Source organism: Spermophilus citellus (assembly GCF_964194105.1).
Source record: "Spermophilus citellus genome assembly, chromosome: 2".
Taxonomy (NCBI): Eukaryota; Metazoa; Chordata; class Mammalia; order Rodentia; family Sciuridae; genus Spermophilus; species Spermophilus citellus.
In genome coordinates this window covers 190066817-190085512 of record NC_138183.1, presented here as the reverse complement: position 1 = coordinate 190085512, position 18696 = coordinate 190066817, and the positions used below count along the sequence as shown (strand labels likewise).

Below are 18696 nucleotides of genomic sequence, written 5' to 3'. Positions count from 1 at the left end.
GTTTGCCCACGCCTGCAGGGGAGGTGCTACAAAGGGGAGTTTTCAGGAGATAGATTATTTAAGGGTCATCTGCTAGACTATCTACAACCTCATTTATGCTTAGTCGGTCTGGAAACTTTTTTTCAGGGACATTGTGAAACAGTGCTTCTCATTAGAATTGCTGACTGCCCAAAATAATTACCTATAAACTCTTCAAAAATATCACTTATGAGCTCAGAGGATTCTGATTTAATTGCTGCAGATTATTCATCAGTATTCTCTAATGCTGAGATTCTAAAGAACAGCTGGGATGAACACTAAGGGGTGGCAGGGGTGGGGGGCATTGCAGAACAACTTCAGAGCTAGCACAGAATTAATTATCTGTAGGTCTCATGATTTGTAAAATTCCTGCTGGGAAGTCAGAGTCATGTTCTCCTATTGTCACCATAGCCAAAAAATACCATCTTCAAGGCCTGATGCATCCTTACCTCCTTCAAGAAGACTTCCCTGCGTGCTCCAGACTATTTTTCTGCCCTCTGTACTTACTGCCAGTGCCCACACCCCTGTTTGCACTCACACCTTCTGTCTCGAACACCTCCTTTCGCCCTTCTTTGTTGTTATCATCCTTTTAAATCCCACCATACGTCAGCATCTCCACAAAGCAGTTCCTTTTATTAGCCTCCATCACAGTAATCATATTAACTTCTCTGGTGTTAATTTATCTAATCACTGAACTTTTGTTTCATAATTGCCCATGCATTTGTCTGTCTCCTAATGCAACTGTGAGCATCCTAAGAGCAAGAACTGTGACTTCTTTGGGGGGCAGAGGATAGTATTGAGGAATGAACTCAGGGGTACTTTATTACTAAGCTATATTCTCATTCGTTCATTCATTCATCCATTTATTTATTTATTGGTACTAAGGAGTGAACTGAGCCACATCCCCAGTTCTTTTTAATATTTTATTTAGAGACAGGGTCTCACTGAATTATTTATGGCCCCGATAAGTTGCTGAGGCTGGCCTTGAACTTCTTCCTTCCTCAGCCTCCTGAGGGGATTGTAGGCAGAACTATGAGATATTTACTTGGCAACCACAGCACTTAGCATGTGTGATAGAATAAGCACTAATGCACGAATGGATGGAAGGATGGATGGGTGCAAAATATGAATTGATTAGCAGATCTACTATATCATTCATGTGTTTCTAATATATCTAACTTGGGAAAAAATATTTCCTAGTGATTGCTTTTTCCCACCCATACATTCTGTTTGCCAGTTGACCTACCTATATACCTAAAGCCTGAAAAAGACTTATCATTTACAAATTGCTGTAATAAAATATCAAGTCTTTTTTTTTTCCTTTTTCCTTTTTGAGATGTTACGAAGGCTGGCCTTGAACTCCTGTGCTCAAACAATGCTCCCTTCCTAGTCTCCTGAGTAAAGGTGAGTACCTCCGTGCCCAGGCTTTTTTGGGGGGAATAGGAAGAGTGGGGTTGGTATTAAAAAGGATCACGTCTTAACCTCATATTATAGAATAGAAAGGGCCAGATCATTCATTAAACGTTTGCTGGGTACTGGGGACCTAATATATGTCATTCCATTTCAATGTCAACTATTTCTATTTGTCAGTTGTATAAGGCTTAAGAGTTTTTTGTAATTTTTAATTATTTATTTATTTTTATGTTGTGCAAAGGATCAAACCCAGGGCTTTGAACATGCTGGGAAAGTGCTCTACTGGTGAACCACAACCCCAGCCCATAAGACTTAGAGTTTAATCTAACTTGCTCTACCAAGTAAGAGTTGCTCAGCAGCACAGTTTCAAGCCCAGGCTCTTTTCCACAAGGGTTCATTTCCATCTCTTCTCCTTTCCCGGTTTCAACCTCTTAGATAAAGAGGGATACTAAAATTAAATGCTTCAATATAAGGTCACTCTAAAGTTCCATATGAACCAAAACCTAACAGACCTGGACCTTCACAGTATTCTGAGGATCCTGCACGTGTTCCAAGGTTGCATCAACATCCAAGGCCACCACCAACCCAGATGTAAACCGCAAAGGATTATCTGATTCTCCTGCTGGCTCAATGATGGTAGCAGAGGCTTTATGGATCTATAAGCAACAAGAAAATATGATGACTCAAATGCCAGGTCAAGCTCGGGTAACAAAACAGTCTTAGTATCTAATAGGTGGGTATGCAGGAGCCAATCACAGGAAGGGGCTTAGCAGCTGCTCCACTGATAAAAGAAGCTCACCACAGTAGATAGTTTTCATATCTGGACAGATTTGGTCTGAAGGGGCAGGATGTAGACCCTGACCTGCTCTGGAAGCGGGAGGTGCAAGAAAGTACTCTGACGCAGCATGGTCTGTAGAATTTTGACCACTTCAGCAGGTTTGGATGTCATGAGTCGGGGCATAAGGTCAAGAAGTTTATCCACAAAGCTATCCTGCAAATGGGGCAAATCGGCGATGAAACACCTGGAAGAACAAAGAGAAGCAACTGACTATGCATTCATTCATCACAGGCTGAGCCTCAGACACCTGCCAACCCCTGAAGTAGGTCGAGTGTTAAAGTGGGAGGAGCTCAAAGTTCACAAGTATAATAGACAGGTATTCAGATAATTATGCCCTAATGTTATGCTCAACATAAGAAACTGCTATTGAATAACACTGTATGTCAAACATACACTTAAATGTTTTATATGACCGTATTTAAACCTTCCAGCAAACCTGTGCACTGTTAAAATTATTTTTTCTTACAGATCCTTTAATTAATTTAACAAATATGTTTTTAGAACCTATCAAGTGCTAAGTACTATTCTAGATACTGGAAATATAATAGCAAGTGAAGGAGAAGAAATGAACTGTTTTAATGGAGCTTATATTCAAGCAATAGGAACACTGAGATTCAGAGAGGATGATGTTACATTGAGACTCAGAAATATTAAGTAACTTATTCCCAGCTCATATTGATTCCATAGTACTCTGCCTCTTGGAAGGGGATAGTTAAAAAAAATTCACTCAAGGGATGATATCTGCAGAGGACCTCTGAGGCTGAATTAAGAAATATGCAGCTCCAGTTAACAACAGGTGAAGAACTTAGGCAACTTAAAGCTGTAACCTTCCCCAAAACCTCTTTAACCCAAGTATGCAAAAATAAACTCTGAAGTATCTAAAACCAAAAGTAAGACATGAATTTAAATTTCATATTTGAATCCAGAGGTCTAACACAGAGCCAAGCTAATCTGTACCTTTTACTAACGAGCAACACCTGCTGGTGAATGGTGGTAATGCAACCCAGTCCTACAGGAAGCTATCATCAAATGAAAAAAGAATGAGAAGTGTAGGGTCATAAAAAACCTCAGTTCAAGAGGGCAGGAACAGCAGACAGAAGTAATAACTATTAGACTTAATCAATTCCTTTAAAAGCATATACTGCCAGCACCACAAGTTTGGTCGTTTCCTAAACTCTCACTTTCTTCACCAAGCCTTCCCACTCATCTATTGAATCTGTTAATTCACTTCAAACAGAACAGAAAAATATCTACCCTACAGAATAAAACTTACCTACAGAATTATAGAACAATTCTTTGTAGATTATAAATAAATATGAAAGTGTGATCTTTCAACCAGTTTATGAGTTTTCTTTATAATACTGGTATTTTTATGGCCCAGCTGAGAGCTGAATCCAAACAATTCCCAATGTTTTAATTATCTGGTTGTACATTTAATTTTGAAGCTTTATCTTCAAAGAAGTTTATACACAATTAAAGAAAATATCAAATAAGGGCGCACTACCATAGATAATAGCTTGCCTGCATGGGCTAAACCAAGTAACCTGGTTTGTGATCACTCTTGGTGCCTGTTAAGTTATTCTCTGCATAACCAAAATTTAATAAGCCAGAGGAGTTATGAAATACTCACCTCTGAAAAAAGTCCACTTCCTGTAAAAATTTTTCACACATCCCATATAAAGGGTCAACTCTGCAGAAAAGAAATGCAAAGTAAATAAGCAACTTGCATGTGAGATCTGTAAACTAAAGAGTGTGATCCAGAAGTCCCAGAAACCTAAGCATTCATGAAAGGAGAAAGAGTATATTACATTATAAAATGATCTCTCAGAGTAACAGGACTCCTAATGGATCTCGGGGAAACTGCCAGGACTCTGGAGGCCCAATTAAATGACTTCAATGTTCATTAGGTTAAAGACAGACTCAAAATCAAAGACTATCATAGGCCACACCTGGCACTGGACTCTAAGGCTAACTGACAAGAGCACAACCCCTAACACTGTAGCATCAAGTCCCATTTGTGCAGGAGTGCTTGAGTCCACACAAGAGTCCTGGAGTTTTGATTCTGTAGCTGACAGCTTGGGTTCAAAGAGAAGAGATCTACATAAGGCAGGTAAGGAGACCATCCTAGCTTAAAAGTCTTATGGTCCATAGGTGCTAATGTAGCTTCCTTGTATCAGCTATGTCCAGATAAAAGAATCACTGCATTCTGTGAAGCCCAGAGTGATGATATCTATATGACGAAACTTAGTTCATTTATACTTCTAGTCAGATAATTTACTAAGAGATCAATTTTTTTACACCAGTATGGCCTGCTAATATAATTGGCACTATCAGAATTCCAGAGAACAGATGAAATCAAAGGTAAATTCTCACGCAGAAGGGGAACAAATTTTCTTACTTCTTTACCCCCAGACACAGACTATCTTTCTTCCTCTATCTTGGCTTCTTTTTATTATTATTATTATTTTAGTTGTAGTTGGACACAATACGTTTATTCCATTCATTCATTTTTTTTAAATGTTTTTATTGGATTTCTTTGATACAGAGAGAGAGAGAGAGAGAGAGAGAGAGAGAGAGAGAGAGAGAGAGAGAGAATTTTAATATATATTTTTTTTAGTTTTCAGCGAATACAACATCTTTGTATGTGGTGCTGAGGATCCAACCCGGGCCGCACACAAGCTAGGCTAGTGCGCTACCGCCTGAGCCACATCCCCAGCCCCCATTCACTTATTTTTATGTGGTGCTGAGGATCAAACCCAGGGCTCCATGCATGCTAGGCCAAGGCTCTACCACTGAGCCACAATCCCAGCCCTATCTTGGCTTCTTTAGCCTCGTAGAGTATTTCATTTCAGTAAAAACCCATTGTATACCTAATGTAATCCAGGCAACATGCTAGACCAATAAAATTCATCATAACTTTGTGTATTTTCTTTATCTTTCTTGTATGTAATTAATACATGAACTTCCCATTTATATTCATTTACTGATTATTCACTGGAGAAGCAAGTTCCAATCAAGAAAAAACAAAAACTCTTTCTTTAATAAAATATATTAGAGAATGGTATCAAGGTTCTTAAACTGGTTTAGACTTTCTACTAAAATGTAAGCTCCGTGAAAATAGGGACTTTGTGTTCCTCATTATATACTTCCTGGCAAAGCAGTAGTCACTAAATATTTGCTGAATGAATAAATGGGAAATGGCAAATGGAAACCTATTCTATAAGCAACATTTATGTAAATTCTTTCCCAAGAAAGGTAGTACTTAAATTTTTTTTTGCGGGGGAGGCAGTGCTGGGAATTGAACCCAGGGACTTACACACATGCCATATACAAGTGTTCTACCTCTGAGCCATATTCCCAGGTGTACTACCTGAAACTTTCTTAAGTGATACAGCTTAAGAAATGGAACTGAAATTTAATAGTAAGATTAACCCACCAAAGTTGGCAAGGAGCGAGGAGGCTGAAGGGGAGAATTCCAGCCATGCTTGGGCACACAGGAAAGCAATTTGGCCAAGAAGTAACATTTTTTGACCTGCTTATAAAGCCTTAGCTTAGAATGATTCCGAGCAGCAAAATACAAACATATTTGGGAACTCTCCCCCAATCCCAAAACAGCAGGTAGCTTCACCTACATGCTATATGAAGTAGGTCTCTACCATTAAGAATGCCCACTTTTTCCTTGAGGTGAGGAAGGAAAGCAGTGAATAAAGCTCACTAGGGGAAATTAAACACTGACCTACAGCTGTTGGGGAGCTATGCCAATTACTTATTTAAATTAGTTTAGACTTTCATTTCTAAGTATGCAAATAATATGAAAAAAATACTGAGTTATAAAGAAAAATCAGGAGCTGTAAAGAAATCCAAGTAGATTTCAATAAGATAAAGTCAAAGCTGGCACAGAAAACTTTTTTTAAAAATAATTCTAATAAGTAACCTCAGTTGAGAGCTAAAAGATTTGAAAGAATATTGCATTGCAAGAGGAAATAGCTATAAAACAGTGGAGAGAAGAAAGCACACTTAGAAATAAAAAATAATAAAATCAAACTGAACACTGAATGAAAAGTGAAAATGAACAATGATGAAAACTAAAGTGATAAAATATTAGAAAAAACAAAGAAATTGAAATTACAAAAGAAAAAACACAGAGCAAATGGCTTCAAAGGACACAAAATCCATTATAAGAAACTAGAGTGGACAGAAGAAGTAGCAAAAGAAGTAGTAATAATAATAATGAAATAATGGTAGGAAAAAAAATGGTAGCTAAAAATAAAGTTGAAACTTCAAAGTCCCACAAGAATCAGCAACAATATTGAAAGAACATACCTAGACATATCCTGGTGAAATTTCTGAATTCTGAAGAGAAAAAGAAAAATTTACAGCTTTGAGCCAAGAAAAGTTAGCTATCTAAAAAGGAAAGAGAAGCAGATTGGCATCAGACATCTTAACTGTACTATTAAACACTAAAAGGCAACTCAATAATATTTTCAGTGTTCCAAAAGAATTCCACTTATGTATGAGATCTAAAGAAAGGCAGTTTCAGAAATGGAAGGTTGAATTGAGTATACTTACTAGAGTACATTTTTAGTCAAATAAAGAAAAATTAGAATAAGAGATTTTTAAATGGCAATTATGATATGAAAAGAATAGTGGTGGGCAAATTGGAGCTAAGCTTATAAAGTTATATAGAACTCATATAGTCATAAATTTATGATGATTAATGAATATTTTAAGAAAGTATTCTTAAAATAAGATATACTATAAAACATAAGAAGCCAAAGTGAAATTCCAAGTTATTTAAACAATATAAGACAAATAAGTAAAACTTTCACCTTAAAGATAGAGAGGTGATCAGAACAATGCACTTATTAAAAATGTTAGAATACGGGGGCTGGGGATGTGGCTCAAGCGGTAGCGTGCTCGCCTGGCATGCGTGCGGCCCGGGTTCGATCCTCAGCACCACATACAAAGATGTTGTGTCCACCGAAAACTAAAAAATAAGTGTTAAAATTGTCTCTCTTAAAAAAAAAAAAAAAAAAGTTAGAATACTCTAATCCCAATGACTTGGAAGGTTTAGGCAGGAAGAACATAAATTCAAGGCCAGCCTCAGCAACTAAGTGAGACCCTGTCTCAAAAAAATACTAAAAAGGTCTGGGGAAGTAGCTCAGTGGTAAAATGACTCAGGGTTCAATATCCAGTACTGGGGGATTGGGGTGGGAAGAGTAATAATAGTATCACTAAAACTAATATTAGGTAACATAAAAATAATATTAGCCAAGTGTTTACAATGAATGTGATGGGCAGTATTTTAAGGGCTTTACATAAAATGACTCTAATCCTGCCAGGCATGGTGGCACACACCTGTAATCCCAGTGTTTTGGGAGGTTGAGGCAGGAGGACTGCAAATTCAAAACCAGCCTCAGGAAATTAGAAAGGCCCTAGGCAACACAGCAAGACCCTGTCTCAAAATAAAAAATAAAAAGGGCTGTGGATGTGGCTCAGTGATTTAAGCACCCCTCTGTTCAACCCCCAGTACCCCTAGCAAAAAAAAACATTCAATAATTCTTACAGTAACCATGAGAGGTAGGTACTAGTAATTAATTGGTTATCCCTATTTAATTTATGGGAACAAATGAATGAAGTGTTAAATAACTTGTCCAAGGTCACTAAGTTTGCAAAGTGTAAAGGTAAGATCTGAAGGCAAGCAACATGGCACCATAGTTTTAACAGTAATGCACTACTGCCTCTCACCTGACTAGGTGAGAATCAGGGTATAGATAAACCCCTGGTGGGTGAAAAAAACAAAAGAATAAATCATTGGGGGGGGGGGGACAAGAAGTGACAAAATAAGCAAGAACGTATAAAAATAGAAATTATAAAATAATATAGCATAAGTAAAGATCAAAGACATTATCTTTAGTGACATGGAAAGATAGGTACAACATATTGTAGTGTGAAAGTAACAGGAGGTAGAACAGTAAAGTATACTATAAGTCAATTAACGTTAATACACACACATTTATAATCTACATCTGTTAATATGGCTTGGGAAAAGTCTGGAAATATACACATGAAATTACAGCTGTTTTATAGGGGTGTGTAGCCAGGGAAACTTCACATATTCTGCAATGTTTTAATTTTTTACAACAATTATATTTAACTGCATACATCTGTTTTATCTGACAAATAAAAAATACAGATACTATCACATGTACCTCTCTTTTCTCAGTTATAAGTGGGACACAGTGGGATTAAACTTTTTAGAAATGAGTATGTGGATATCTTAAAGATTAAATCAAATTACCAGATTTCAGAGAAATTATAATAAGAAAATGTATGCATCTTAGAATGGATAAATTATGGCAATTCCCATTATCAGAAAGTCTTATAGCTACTATCATACTGAGCTCTTATTATGTATCATGCTAAATGTTTTTACACGTATTTTTCCATTTATGCTTCACAGAATTCCCATGAAATAGATGCTGCCATTTTGCAGTCAGGGAAATAAGGCACAGAGATCTGTCCTTAATCAAATAACTAGTAAGAAGTCTGGATTTGAAAAAGGTAATCTGACTTCACATTACATCCTTTTTAAAAAAAAAAAAAAAGAGAGAGAGAGTGAGAGAGGAGAGAGAGAGAGAGAGAATTTTTAATATTTATTTTTTTTTAGTTCTCGGCAGACACAACATCTTTGTTGGTATGTGGTGCTGAGGATCGAACCCGGGCCGCACACATGCGAGGCGAGCGTGCTACCGCTTGAGCCACATCCCTAGCCCCTCACATTACATCCTTCTTACTCATCTTTACTGCTGGAGAGAAAGCTTACTAGTCCCTTCCAAAGAGAAAAAGTGGTTTCTGGCACTAAATTCTTAAAGACATCTAATTGTGCAGAAACATACAGAATGTCCTTTGTTGCCATATGAAGTCCTGTGTTATGCTGTAGGTAATGGACAGTCAGTGGAGGGTTTTTAGCAAGAGAGACATGACTGGATTTCCAAGGATCTATTCTAACTCATGAATAACACTTGAAATATCTCGGGAAAGAAATGAATAGATTTTATGTCCCATAGCTAATCTTTCCTAAATCTCAGTTTACTGATTATTAACCATGATGAGATCTCTGAGTACATTTGGAAGTATCTCTGAAAGGAAAATATCACCCCAGTCTTACCCTCGAGTTGTTCGTGCAGTTACTATAAGCTGCAAAGCTTTGGCCTGAAGTCTCATGTGATGTATAATCACTATTTGCTTATTCTCTACACCACTGTACATGAACTCCATTTTGTAGGTTTCTTCCATGATCTATGAGGAAAAGGTAATTAATAATCAGTAAAAATATCAGTCTGAGAATAGTACAGACTTCTTCAGACAAACCATTTTCTTAGGTGAAATTCTGAAGTGAAATTTTTGAAAAATGTCTATGCTTTAATTCTGAACTAAGGTTTTAAAGTACAAAGTAAAATCAGTATAGTGTATCTTGTGAAAAGAAAATAAATTATTTTGTCAATTGAAGAAAAAGACTTTCATCTAGTAGTAAAAGCATCTTAATTGATATGAAGATATGAAAGTTTACCTATTGATGAAATTGCAAACCACTTCATTACCCTACACCAAATTCTCTGTGCTATGAGGACAAATAAATACCAGATGTTCTTTGACTGATGATGGGGTTATGTCCCAATTAGCCCAGGGTAAATTGAAAATATCATAAGTTAAGGCCAGGTGCAGTGGAACATGCCTATAATCTGAATAGCCTGGGAGGCTGAGGCAGGAGGACTATGAGTTCAAAGCCAGCCTCAGCAATTTAGTAAGGCCCTAAGCAACTTAATGACCCTATCTCTAAATAAAATATAAAAAAGTGCTGGGAATGTAGCTCAGTGGTTAAACGCCCCTTTGTTGAATTCCTGGCAACCCTCCCACCAAAAATAGAAAATATCATAAGTCAAAAATGCATTTAACACACCTAATCTACCAAATATCCTAGTTTAGTAACACCTACACAGTATGGTAGGGTATTGTCTGTTTACCCTCCTGATCATGTCTGACTATAGACTGCTACTACCAGTATTATAAAAGAGTATCATCCTGCATGTTATTAGCCCAGGAAAATATAAAAATTCAAAATCCAAAGTAAGGTTTCTTCTGAACACATATTATTGCAGTATCATAAAGTAAAAAATTATAGGTGCAACATTTGTAAATCAGGGACTAACTGTATGTACTATGTACAGAAACCCATTCCCCAAGATAAGCCTTCCAAGAATGAAACATTAGGAACCATTAACAGCATGTCAGTCATCCAGACAACCTGTGCTGTCGGCATTGTCTCTCTGAGGGAGATGGGACAGGAAATAACTGTAGAAAACAATGACTATCGCCGGGTGCAGTGGCACATGCCTGTAATCCCAGGAGCTTGGAGGGTTGAGGCAGGAAGATACTAAATTCAAAGCCAGCCTCAGCAAAAGTGAGGCACTAAGCAATTCAGTGAGACCCTATCTCTAAATAAAATACAAAATAGGGCTGGGGATGTGGCTCAGTGGTCGAGTTGCCCCTCAGTTCAATCCCCAGTATCCCCCCTCAAAAGAAACAAAACAAAAAGTGACTATGAGCACAGATCAAGCCCAGTGTATTTAAGTTCTTGCTCAATTCTATCCAAATCAGTTATTTCTCTCCAAATGATGCTTCTCTGTACCCTCTGTGCTTGCCTTCCTCAGAAGGCTTTGGGGTCAAAGAAATGATTCTAGGCCCTCCTACAACTGAGAGTAAAACCAGTTACTTAATTACATGTTGCCTAAGTTTCCCTATGTAAAAACAAGGAATAGATAACACCAACATGGGAAAACTTCCAGTATCAAATGGGACTTGGAAAGTACTTAGCAAAGGATCTGGTATATAGCAATGGATCTCTTCCTTCCAAACTACTGCTCCCTGGTCTCTACCTTCCCAACATGGCCCAGTATTGCTTCTTGTCATTAAATTCCATTTCCCTTCAAAACACCAAATATCAGATTTGAGAGGGAGTCTGGATCAGACTTGAGATTTGAAAGATCAGGTAATAAGGGAGAAAGAAAACAGATTTGGGGTATCAGCAGATTTGGGATAAATATCAAGTCCTAACTCTACTATCTAAGAGTTCTACCTTGCTAAGCCCTAACTGCCTCATCTGTAAAATGGACTAGATTCTTATTCCTATCTAATGGCATTACTATAAGGGTTAATTAAGAGAACAGGATTGAACTCATTTAGTGAACTATAATGTAATAATTAGTCACATCATTAGCTTTCTAATGGATCAATAGTTACTGGATCATAAACAGACTCACAATCTGGAAAGAAAGACCCATAGGTGTTCTCTAAGTTCCAAAACTTATGAATGAGTGGAACTGCTCAAAGCTTGAAAGACATAAACTTGAGGTAAATAAAATTAAATGCCACTTAATGCTCTCAACTCCCCTCCCCTCTTCTTTTTATTTAACCAGGGATTGAACTCAGGGAATCTTAACCACTAAGCCACATCTCTGGTGCATTTTTTAAACGTTATTATTATTATTATTTATTTATTTTTTTTAAGGTAGTGCTGAGGATCGAACCCAGTGCCTCATGCATTCTAGGTGAGATCTACCTCTGAGCCACAACACCAGCTCTCCCCAGCGCTTTTTATATTTTATTTAGAGACAGGATTTCACTAAGTTGCTTAGGGCCTCGATAAGTTGCTAAGGATGGCTTTGAACTTGAAATACTTCTGCCTTAGCCTCCCGAGCTACTGGGATTACAGGTGTGTGCCACCATGCCCGACTGTGTGGCTTTTCTTATCGCTACCTTCTATCTATCATAGCCTGAAATTAGGGAGGCTACAGTAGAGGCATGGAACCATAGGAAAGCTTCTGGCTCTTCCTTGGACTAGATAATTCTTATGAGAGAAGAAGGTCTCAATAAACTTACCTGTTTTGCTGCTGCTGAGGCCAAATCACTCTGCTTTAGATACAAAGGGGCAGCCACATTCCACAGCTTTTCCTGCAAGGCCTGTCCAGATAAATAAGAACAGAACACAGAGATCAGAAAGAATGACAAGCCAGGTGGTGGTACATTCCTGTAATCCCAATGACTTGGGAGGCTGAGGCAAGAGGATCATAAGTTCAAAGCCAGCCTCACAACTGTGAGGAACTAAGCAACTCAGTGAGACTCTGTCTCTAAATAAAATACAAAATAGGGCTGGGGATGTGGCTCAGTGGTTGAGTACCCCCGAGTTCAATCCCCGGTACCAAAAACAAAAACAAAAAAATGACAAATCATTTGATTTGTACTTTTGCTTTGAAAATACACCATCAGAAAGGACTTTCCATTAATTTTATTATTTAAAGTCAATAAGTTCTATTTAAAATGGAGAAAAAGGAGACCAACAGTTTGTGCTAGAGGAACTGCTTATTCGATCCAATTCCTGGCCCAAAGGCCCTGTGTTTCAGATCCATGCTTGGAATCAGAGTATAGGAGCCATGAAAGCCTCACCAGAATGTACAAACAAGCCAGCTTCCTCAGCTTTGGGCCCTCCTGTTCCCACCAAGTTAGTCACTGGATTAAACTGAGCCACCTAGACCATTCTCCCATGACTGTGGTTCTTTTTTCTTTGTTCCTTCCTTATTAGCCTTTGAAAAGCCTATGACCTTATCAATATACCCAAACTAAAATCAAGCCACTTTCCTGAATTCTTCATTTTCTCAATCTTTCTACATTCAACATCACTAAGATCAACAAATTTTACCTTCCATCTTTCTACTCACCTATAATCTCCACATGACACCAACTCTCATTTGACCTTTACTGTAGATTCTTATTGCTAAGGATCATCTTAATTACAGATGTGCAATTGAATGACACTACAGAAAACTCAGACTAAGCTTGTCCAACAGAAATACAACGTGAGCCATATATGAATTTTAAATTTTTAGTAGCCATATTTTAAAAAGTGGAATAGGTGAAATTAATTTTAAAAAGAGTTTATTTAACTCAGCATATCAAAGATATTATTATTTCACCATGTAATTCTTTTAAAAATGAATTGTGATGGGATGGGTTGTGGCTCAGTAGTACAGCACTCGCCTAGCACATGTGAAGCTCTGGATTTGATCCTCAGCACCATGTAACAAATAAATAAAATAAAGGTATAAAAAAATGATTTGTGAGCCAGGCCTGGTGGTGCACACAACAGCTTGGGAGGCTGAGGCAGGAGGATCACAAGTTTAAGACCAGCCTCAGCAACTTAGCAAGACCCTGTCTCAAAATAAAATATAAAAAGAGCTGGAAATGCAGCCCAGTGGTTAAGCACCCCTGGGTTCAATCCCTGGTACCAAAAAACTAATTTGTGAGATTTGTAAGAGAGTTTATAGGATTTGTTTTTTCACAGTAAGTCTAAGAAATGCAACAAGTATTTTGCACTTATATCACATCTCAGTTTGAACTAACATTTCAAGTGTTCAATACTCACATATATCTGGTAGAATCATATTGGACAGTGGTAGATAGATCTAGACTACAGACTAAAGAAATTTCTTAAATATTTACTGTAATAATTTATCATATGCATATTTTGATACAGTCATAGCCAGAGTATAATTTTGTATACTTTTATAAGTATATATTATTATATAATAAGTATTATGTAAAGTTATAGTATAATTCTTCATAAAGATCCTCAATGGCTATAGAAGTCATTTTTTAAAAATTTTTAATATTTATTTTTCAGTTTTCGGTGGACACAACATCTTTGTATGTGGTGCTGAGGATCGAACCCCGGGCCGCACACACGCCAGGCAAGCGCGCTACCGCTTGAGCCACATCCCCAGCCAGAAATAATTTTTTTAAAAATATTTATTTTTTTGTTTTAGGTGGACACAATATCTTTATTTATTTTTATGTGGTGCTGAGGATCGAACCCAGTGCCTTGCACATGTTAGGCCAGCACACTACCACTTGAACCACATCCCCAGCCCTTTCCCTATTATTAAACACATTCTGGTCTCAGGTTCTAGGTCTAGGCCCCTTCTCTATCCTGCCATCCCTATATACCAAGTAATCAACATAGGTTTGTGGTCCTTTTAGGGACAATATCTTCTCTTTTCCTCCCTACCTTTTGCTACTATAGAGATCTTTTTCTCCTTGTGGTTTCTGTGGGGAAGAGAACAAATTTAAGGAAAACCACCACATTTCCAAGACCCTGACTAAACACCAGATAATACCAAGGGCTTTCATACACACTGCTCCTTAACAATATCCTTAGGATAGATCTGTTACTGGTCCTATTTTAGGGTGTCTTTTTTTCTTTTGCAGTACAGGGGATTAAACTGAAGCACTTTACCACCGAGCTACTTCCCTAGCCCTCCTTATTTTTGCAACAGAATCTTGCTAAATTGCAGGGACTGATCTTAAAACTTGTGATCTTCCTGTTTCAATCCCCTGAGTTGCAGGGATTACAGGTGTGTATTGCCCCACCAGGCTGACAGTGTTTTTGAAAAGTCAAATGACTATGCATAAGAGGATGAAGGAACTTTTTCAGATGATGGAAAAAGTTCTTGCCTATGGTAGTGTTTACATAAGTACATATACTTGGAAGAATATGTCTAGCTTAATAAGGGCTGTTTAAATCCCAATCTTCCTCAGCATATGTGCCCAACTTCACATGATTAGACTCACCTTTAAAACTCTAAGTACAACAGCACAAACTTACACATGTTACAGTAGAAAATATTTTCTGATTCCCCCATTTATTCTGACTTTGGTCCAATATAATTAATTATTTTGAAGACTAAGAACATTTACAACTAAAACCAAAACAAAATTTTATTAAGTGAGAAGGACTCCCATGAATCATAAGCCTAAATTTATAGAAAAATTCTGCTATAAAAGCTAAAAGCTACTGAACTAGTTTAACTGCTTTTTAATTCAGCAAACCTAAACAGCTTCTTGGGTATCAATTTTGTGTAATGTTATGTTTTCTGACTACTTAACATGAAATCCAGTAAGTTGGATCTTTAAAGGAAATGAAATTAACCTTTTAGTTCTGACAAAGTGGATCAACAGTCAAGAAAACAGTATTAAATTTTATGTAAATTCTGTACTGATCACACTATATAAAATATTTAAAATTATTTGGATTCTAATTAAAATGATTGTGCAATCTAATTATAAAATGAAAGAATTTTCCTAAAATTTAAAAATTCAAATACCTCTATGAGTTAACATTTCTTTAATAAGAGACAAATAGAATTACACTGCAGAATACATAATTTCTCCAATGCTAAATGGTTGCATAGGACTGTAAGTTTTTCACCTATTGCCTCAAACTCTGCAAGATCACTTAAAGTGCATTCTTAGCATCACAATAAAAATAAATAAATAGTGAATCCAAACCAACCTTGATGAGAAGTAGTTGACACCGAAGATAGGCAGCAGAGAAGTCAGCTACTCCTGCCAACTCAGACTGAAGTTCTCCAAGTCTTTGCAGATCCCTATAGTACATAAAAATCCAAGCCAAACAAAAGGTAAGAATAATGCCATACATAAAGACCAAGTCAAAAACATTTTATCATTTTACATCTAGTTATTAGTTTATTGTCATTTTTCCTGGTTCTAGAGATTGAACCCAGGACCTTGCATAATGCTAGGCCAACACTCTACCACTAAGCTACTCCCCCGATCCCCTCCCCACCTTTTTTTGTTTTGTTTGAGTATCATTAAGTTGCCTAGGCTGGCTTCTAACTTAAGCTCCTCCTATTATCAGCTAAATAAGAAACAGAGATTATAGGCCTGGGCCGTCCACATGCAACTGACTGATCATAATTTTTTTTTTGTTTTAATATTTATTTATTTATTTATAATTTTAAAAGAGAGGGGGGATTTTTTAATATTTATTTTTTAGTTTTCGGCAGATACAACATCTTTATTTGTATGTGGTGCTGTGGATGGAACCCAGCGCTGCGCACATGCCAGGCAAGCGCACTACCGCTTGAGCCACATCCCCAGCCCTAATATTTATTTTTTAATTGTAGTTGGGCACAATACCTTTATTTCACTTATTTATTTTTATGTGGTACTGAGGATTGAACCCAGAGTCTTGCACGTAGGAGGTGAGCGCTCTACTGCTGAGCCACAATCCCAGCCCTGATCATAAGTTTTTAAATGACAACACCAAATGCAGGAATGGTTATAATGAAATCAGTTCACTCACACTTCTATAGCAGTTTAAGCTAATAACATGTCTACTGGAAACCAAAATTGTTTGTAAAGCCACATATATGGTAAAATATTTTTATTAGAAGCTTTGTGTTGAGAAAAGATCATAAGGGTAATATCAACAGAAATATTCTGCTTTATGCCCCATAATATTTATTTTGTATGGAGTATTAACAGTAAAAACTCAGTTAACTACTTAATGATACAATAGTGGCAGAACTGTTAAATAAATTAAGGTACATCTAGTCAATGAAATATTCTACAGGCATTAAAATACAAAATGATAATAAGGTGTATGATCTCAACTATGTAAAAACATACATAGAAGAAAAACACAGTAAAGCAGTTTCCTGGATAGTGGTATTAGGGTGCTTTTTAGTGCCTTCTCCCAACTATACTCTATTTCCAAGGTTTTATACCAAGAACAAACATTTTTCCCTATCAGAAAAAAAATATTTTTTTTAAAGAGAGAGGAGAGAGAGAGAGAGAGAGAGAGAGAGAGAGAGAGAGAGAGAGAGAATTTTTAATATTTATTTTTTAGTTCTCGGCGGACACAACATCTTTGTATGTGGTGCTGAGGATCGAACCCGGGCCGCATGCATGCCAGGCGAGCGCGCTACTGCTTGAGCCACATCCCCAGCCCGAAAAAAAATATTTTTAAAAAGGTATTTTAAAAGGTATTGTGGTGAAATGACTAACTGTTGGTTGTTACCCAGCTAGTCATTCTTCATTTCTTCATTACTAAATGAACCCCGATTTTATTCACAGGAACATGTCCCCAATCCTAATTCCAGGTAGAGTCTAATTCAACTAAACTAGTGAGTACAAGTCACCCCTCTGATTATGTGACCTAAGTTGCCCTCATTGGTCCAAATGAAAGGTCCAAATTCATGCTTGGAGCAAGGTGTCTCTCAGTGGACTAAGCAAGAATGCTTGTAGATCTGATTGCCATTGGCACTCATACAAAAACTCCACAGGGGAGGGGGGCAGGGGAAGCCTTAGGATAAAGCTGGGGACAAGAAAAACACAGAGACAGAAACAGAATGGGTCCTTAATGGTATCAATAAGCTACTTGAACATACCATACCTCCAATTTCTGGTTATATGAGGCAAAGTCTTAGTCCATTGGGGCTGCTAAATCAAAACACCATAAGCTGGCTTATAAACAACAACAACAACAACAAATATTTCTTACAGTTCTAGAGGATAAGGAGTCTAAGATCAAGGTGCCTGCAGACTTTCTGTCTGGTGAAGGCATCCTTCCTCATAGAAAACATCAACAAGCTTCCTTTGGCCTCTTTTATAAGAGCTCTAATCTCATGATCTAATTACCTCCCCAAGACCTTGCCTCCTCAAATCATCATCACCTTAGGAGGCAGGATTTTAACATGTGAATTTTAGAGGGACATAAATATTCAGATCATAGCAAAGCATAAATAAGCATTGCAAGCTCATCTGAGATGAAGTTTTTTCTGATATTTGGAATTTAGAACATCCTAACTGGTATGTAAGTATAGACATATAGACAGAAACCATTTAAAAACATATCTGTGCCAGGTGTGATGGCATGCACCTACAGTTCCAGATACTCAGAAGGCTAAGTCAGGAGGATCACTTGAGGCTAGGAGTTTGGAACAACCTGGGTTGTTTTTGAGACCCCCCCCCCATCTCAAAAATAAACAAGATGGGCTGGAGATGTGGCTCAAGCGGTAGCACGCTCGCCTGGCATGCGTGCGGCCCGGGTTCGATCCTTAGCACCACATACAAAGATACTGTGTCCACCGAAAACTATAAATAAATAAATATTAAAATTCTCTCTCTCTCTCTCTCTCTCTCTCTCTCTCTAAAAATAAAGTAAAATAAAATAAACACAGTTCACACATAAAATGTTTATGCTGGGAGCTGGAATTATTGAGGATTTAAAACATTGGGTTTTTTGAATAGGTAATAAGTAAGTTATAAAATTATACCTGTAAGGTACAAAATACAAAAGATCCTACAGGATATACAATTAATTTAGTCCCCCTTCCTATACCTGTGTCATGTTGCCCTACTATACTATACACATTCTTAGTGACAAACACCATAACCAGTTTCTTTTTAATTATTCTAGATACACTGTACATCTACAAAAAGTATGTTTCTGTTCTTCTTTTTTGGTGGGAGGGGAATAAACATGTGGGTACATGTATATGTACATG

The 18696-nt window shown here is 37.2% G+C and overlaps 1 protein-coding gene across 1 annotated transcript in view; it reads right to left on the bottom strand.

Annotated features, from left to right (window-relative positions):
- The window catches only part of INTS4 (integrator complex subunit 4), a 114169-nt gene that overhangs the window by 10774 nt on the left and 84699 nt on the right, over positions 1-18696 (bottom strand). The window contains exons 16-21 of the mRNA XM_081279107.1: positions 15678-15771; positions 12212-12292; positions 9441-9571; positions 3900-3959; positions 2294-2453; positions 1944-2087 (exon numbers count right to left, since the gene is read on the bottom strand). Of these exons, the coding sequence (XP_081135233.1) occupies positions 1944-2087; positions 2294-2453; positions 3900-3959; positions 9441-9571; positions 12212-12292; positions 15678-15771 (670 nt within the window). The remainder of the gene's footprint in view (positions 1-1943; positions 2088-2293; positions 2454-3899; positions 3960-9440; positions 9572-12211; positions 12293-15677; positions 15772-18696) is intronic.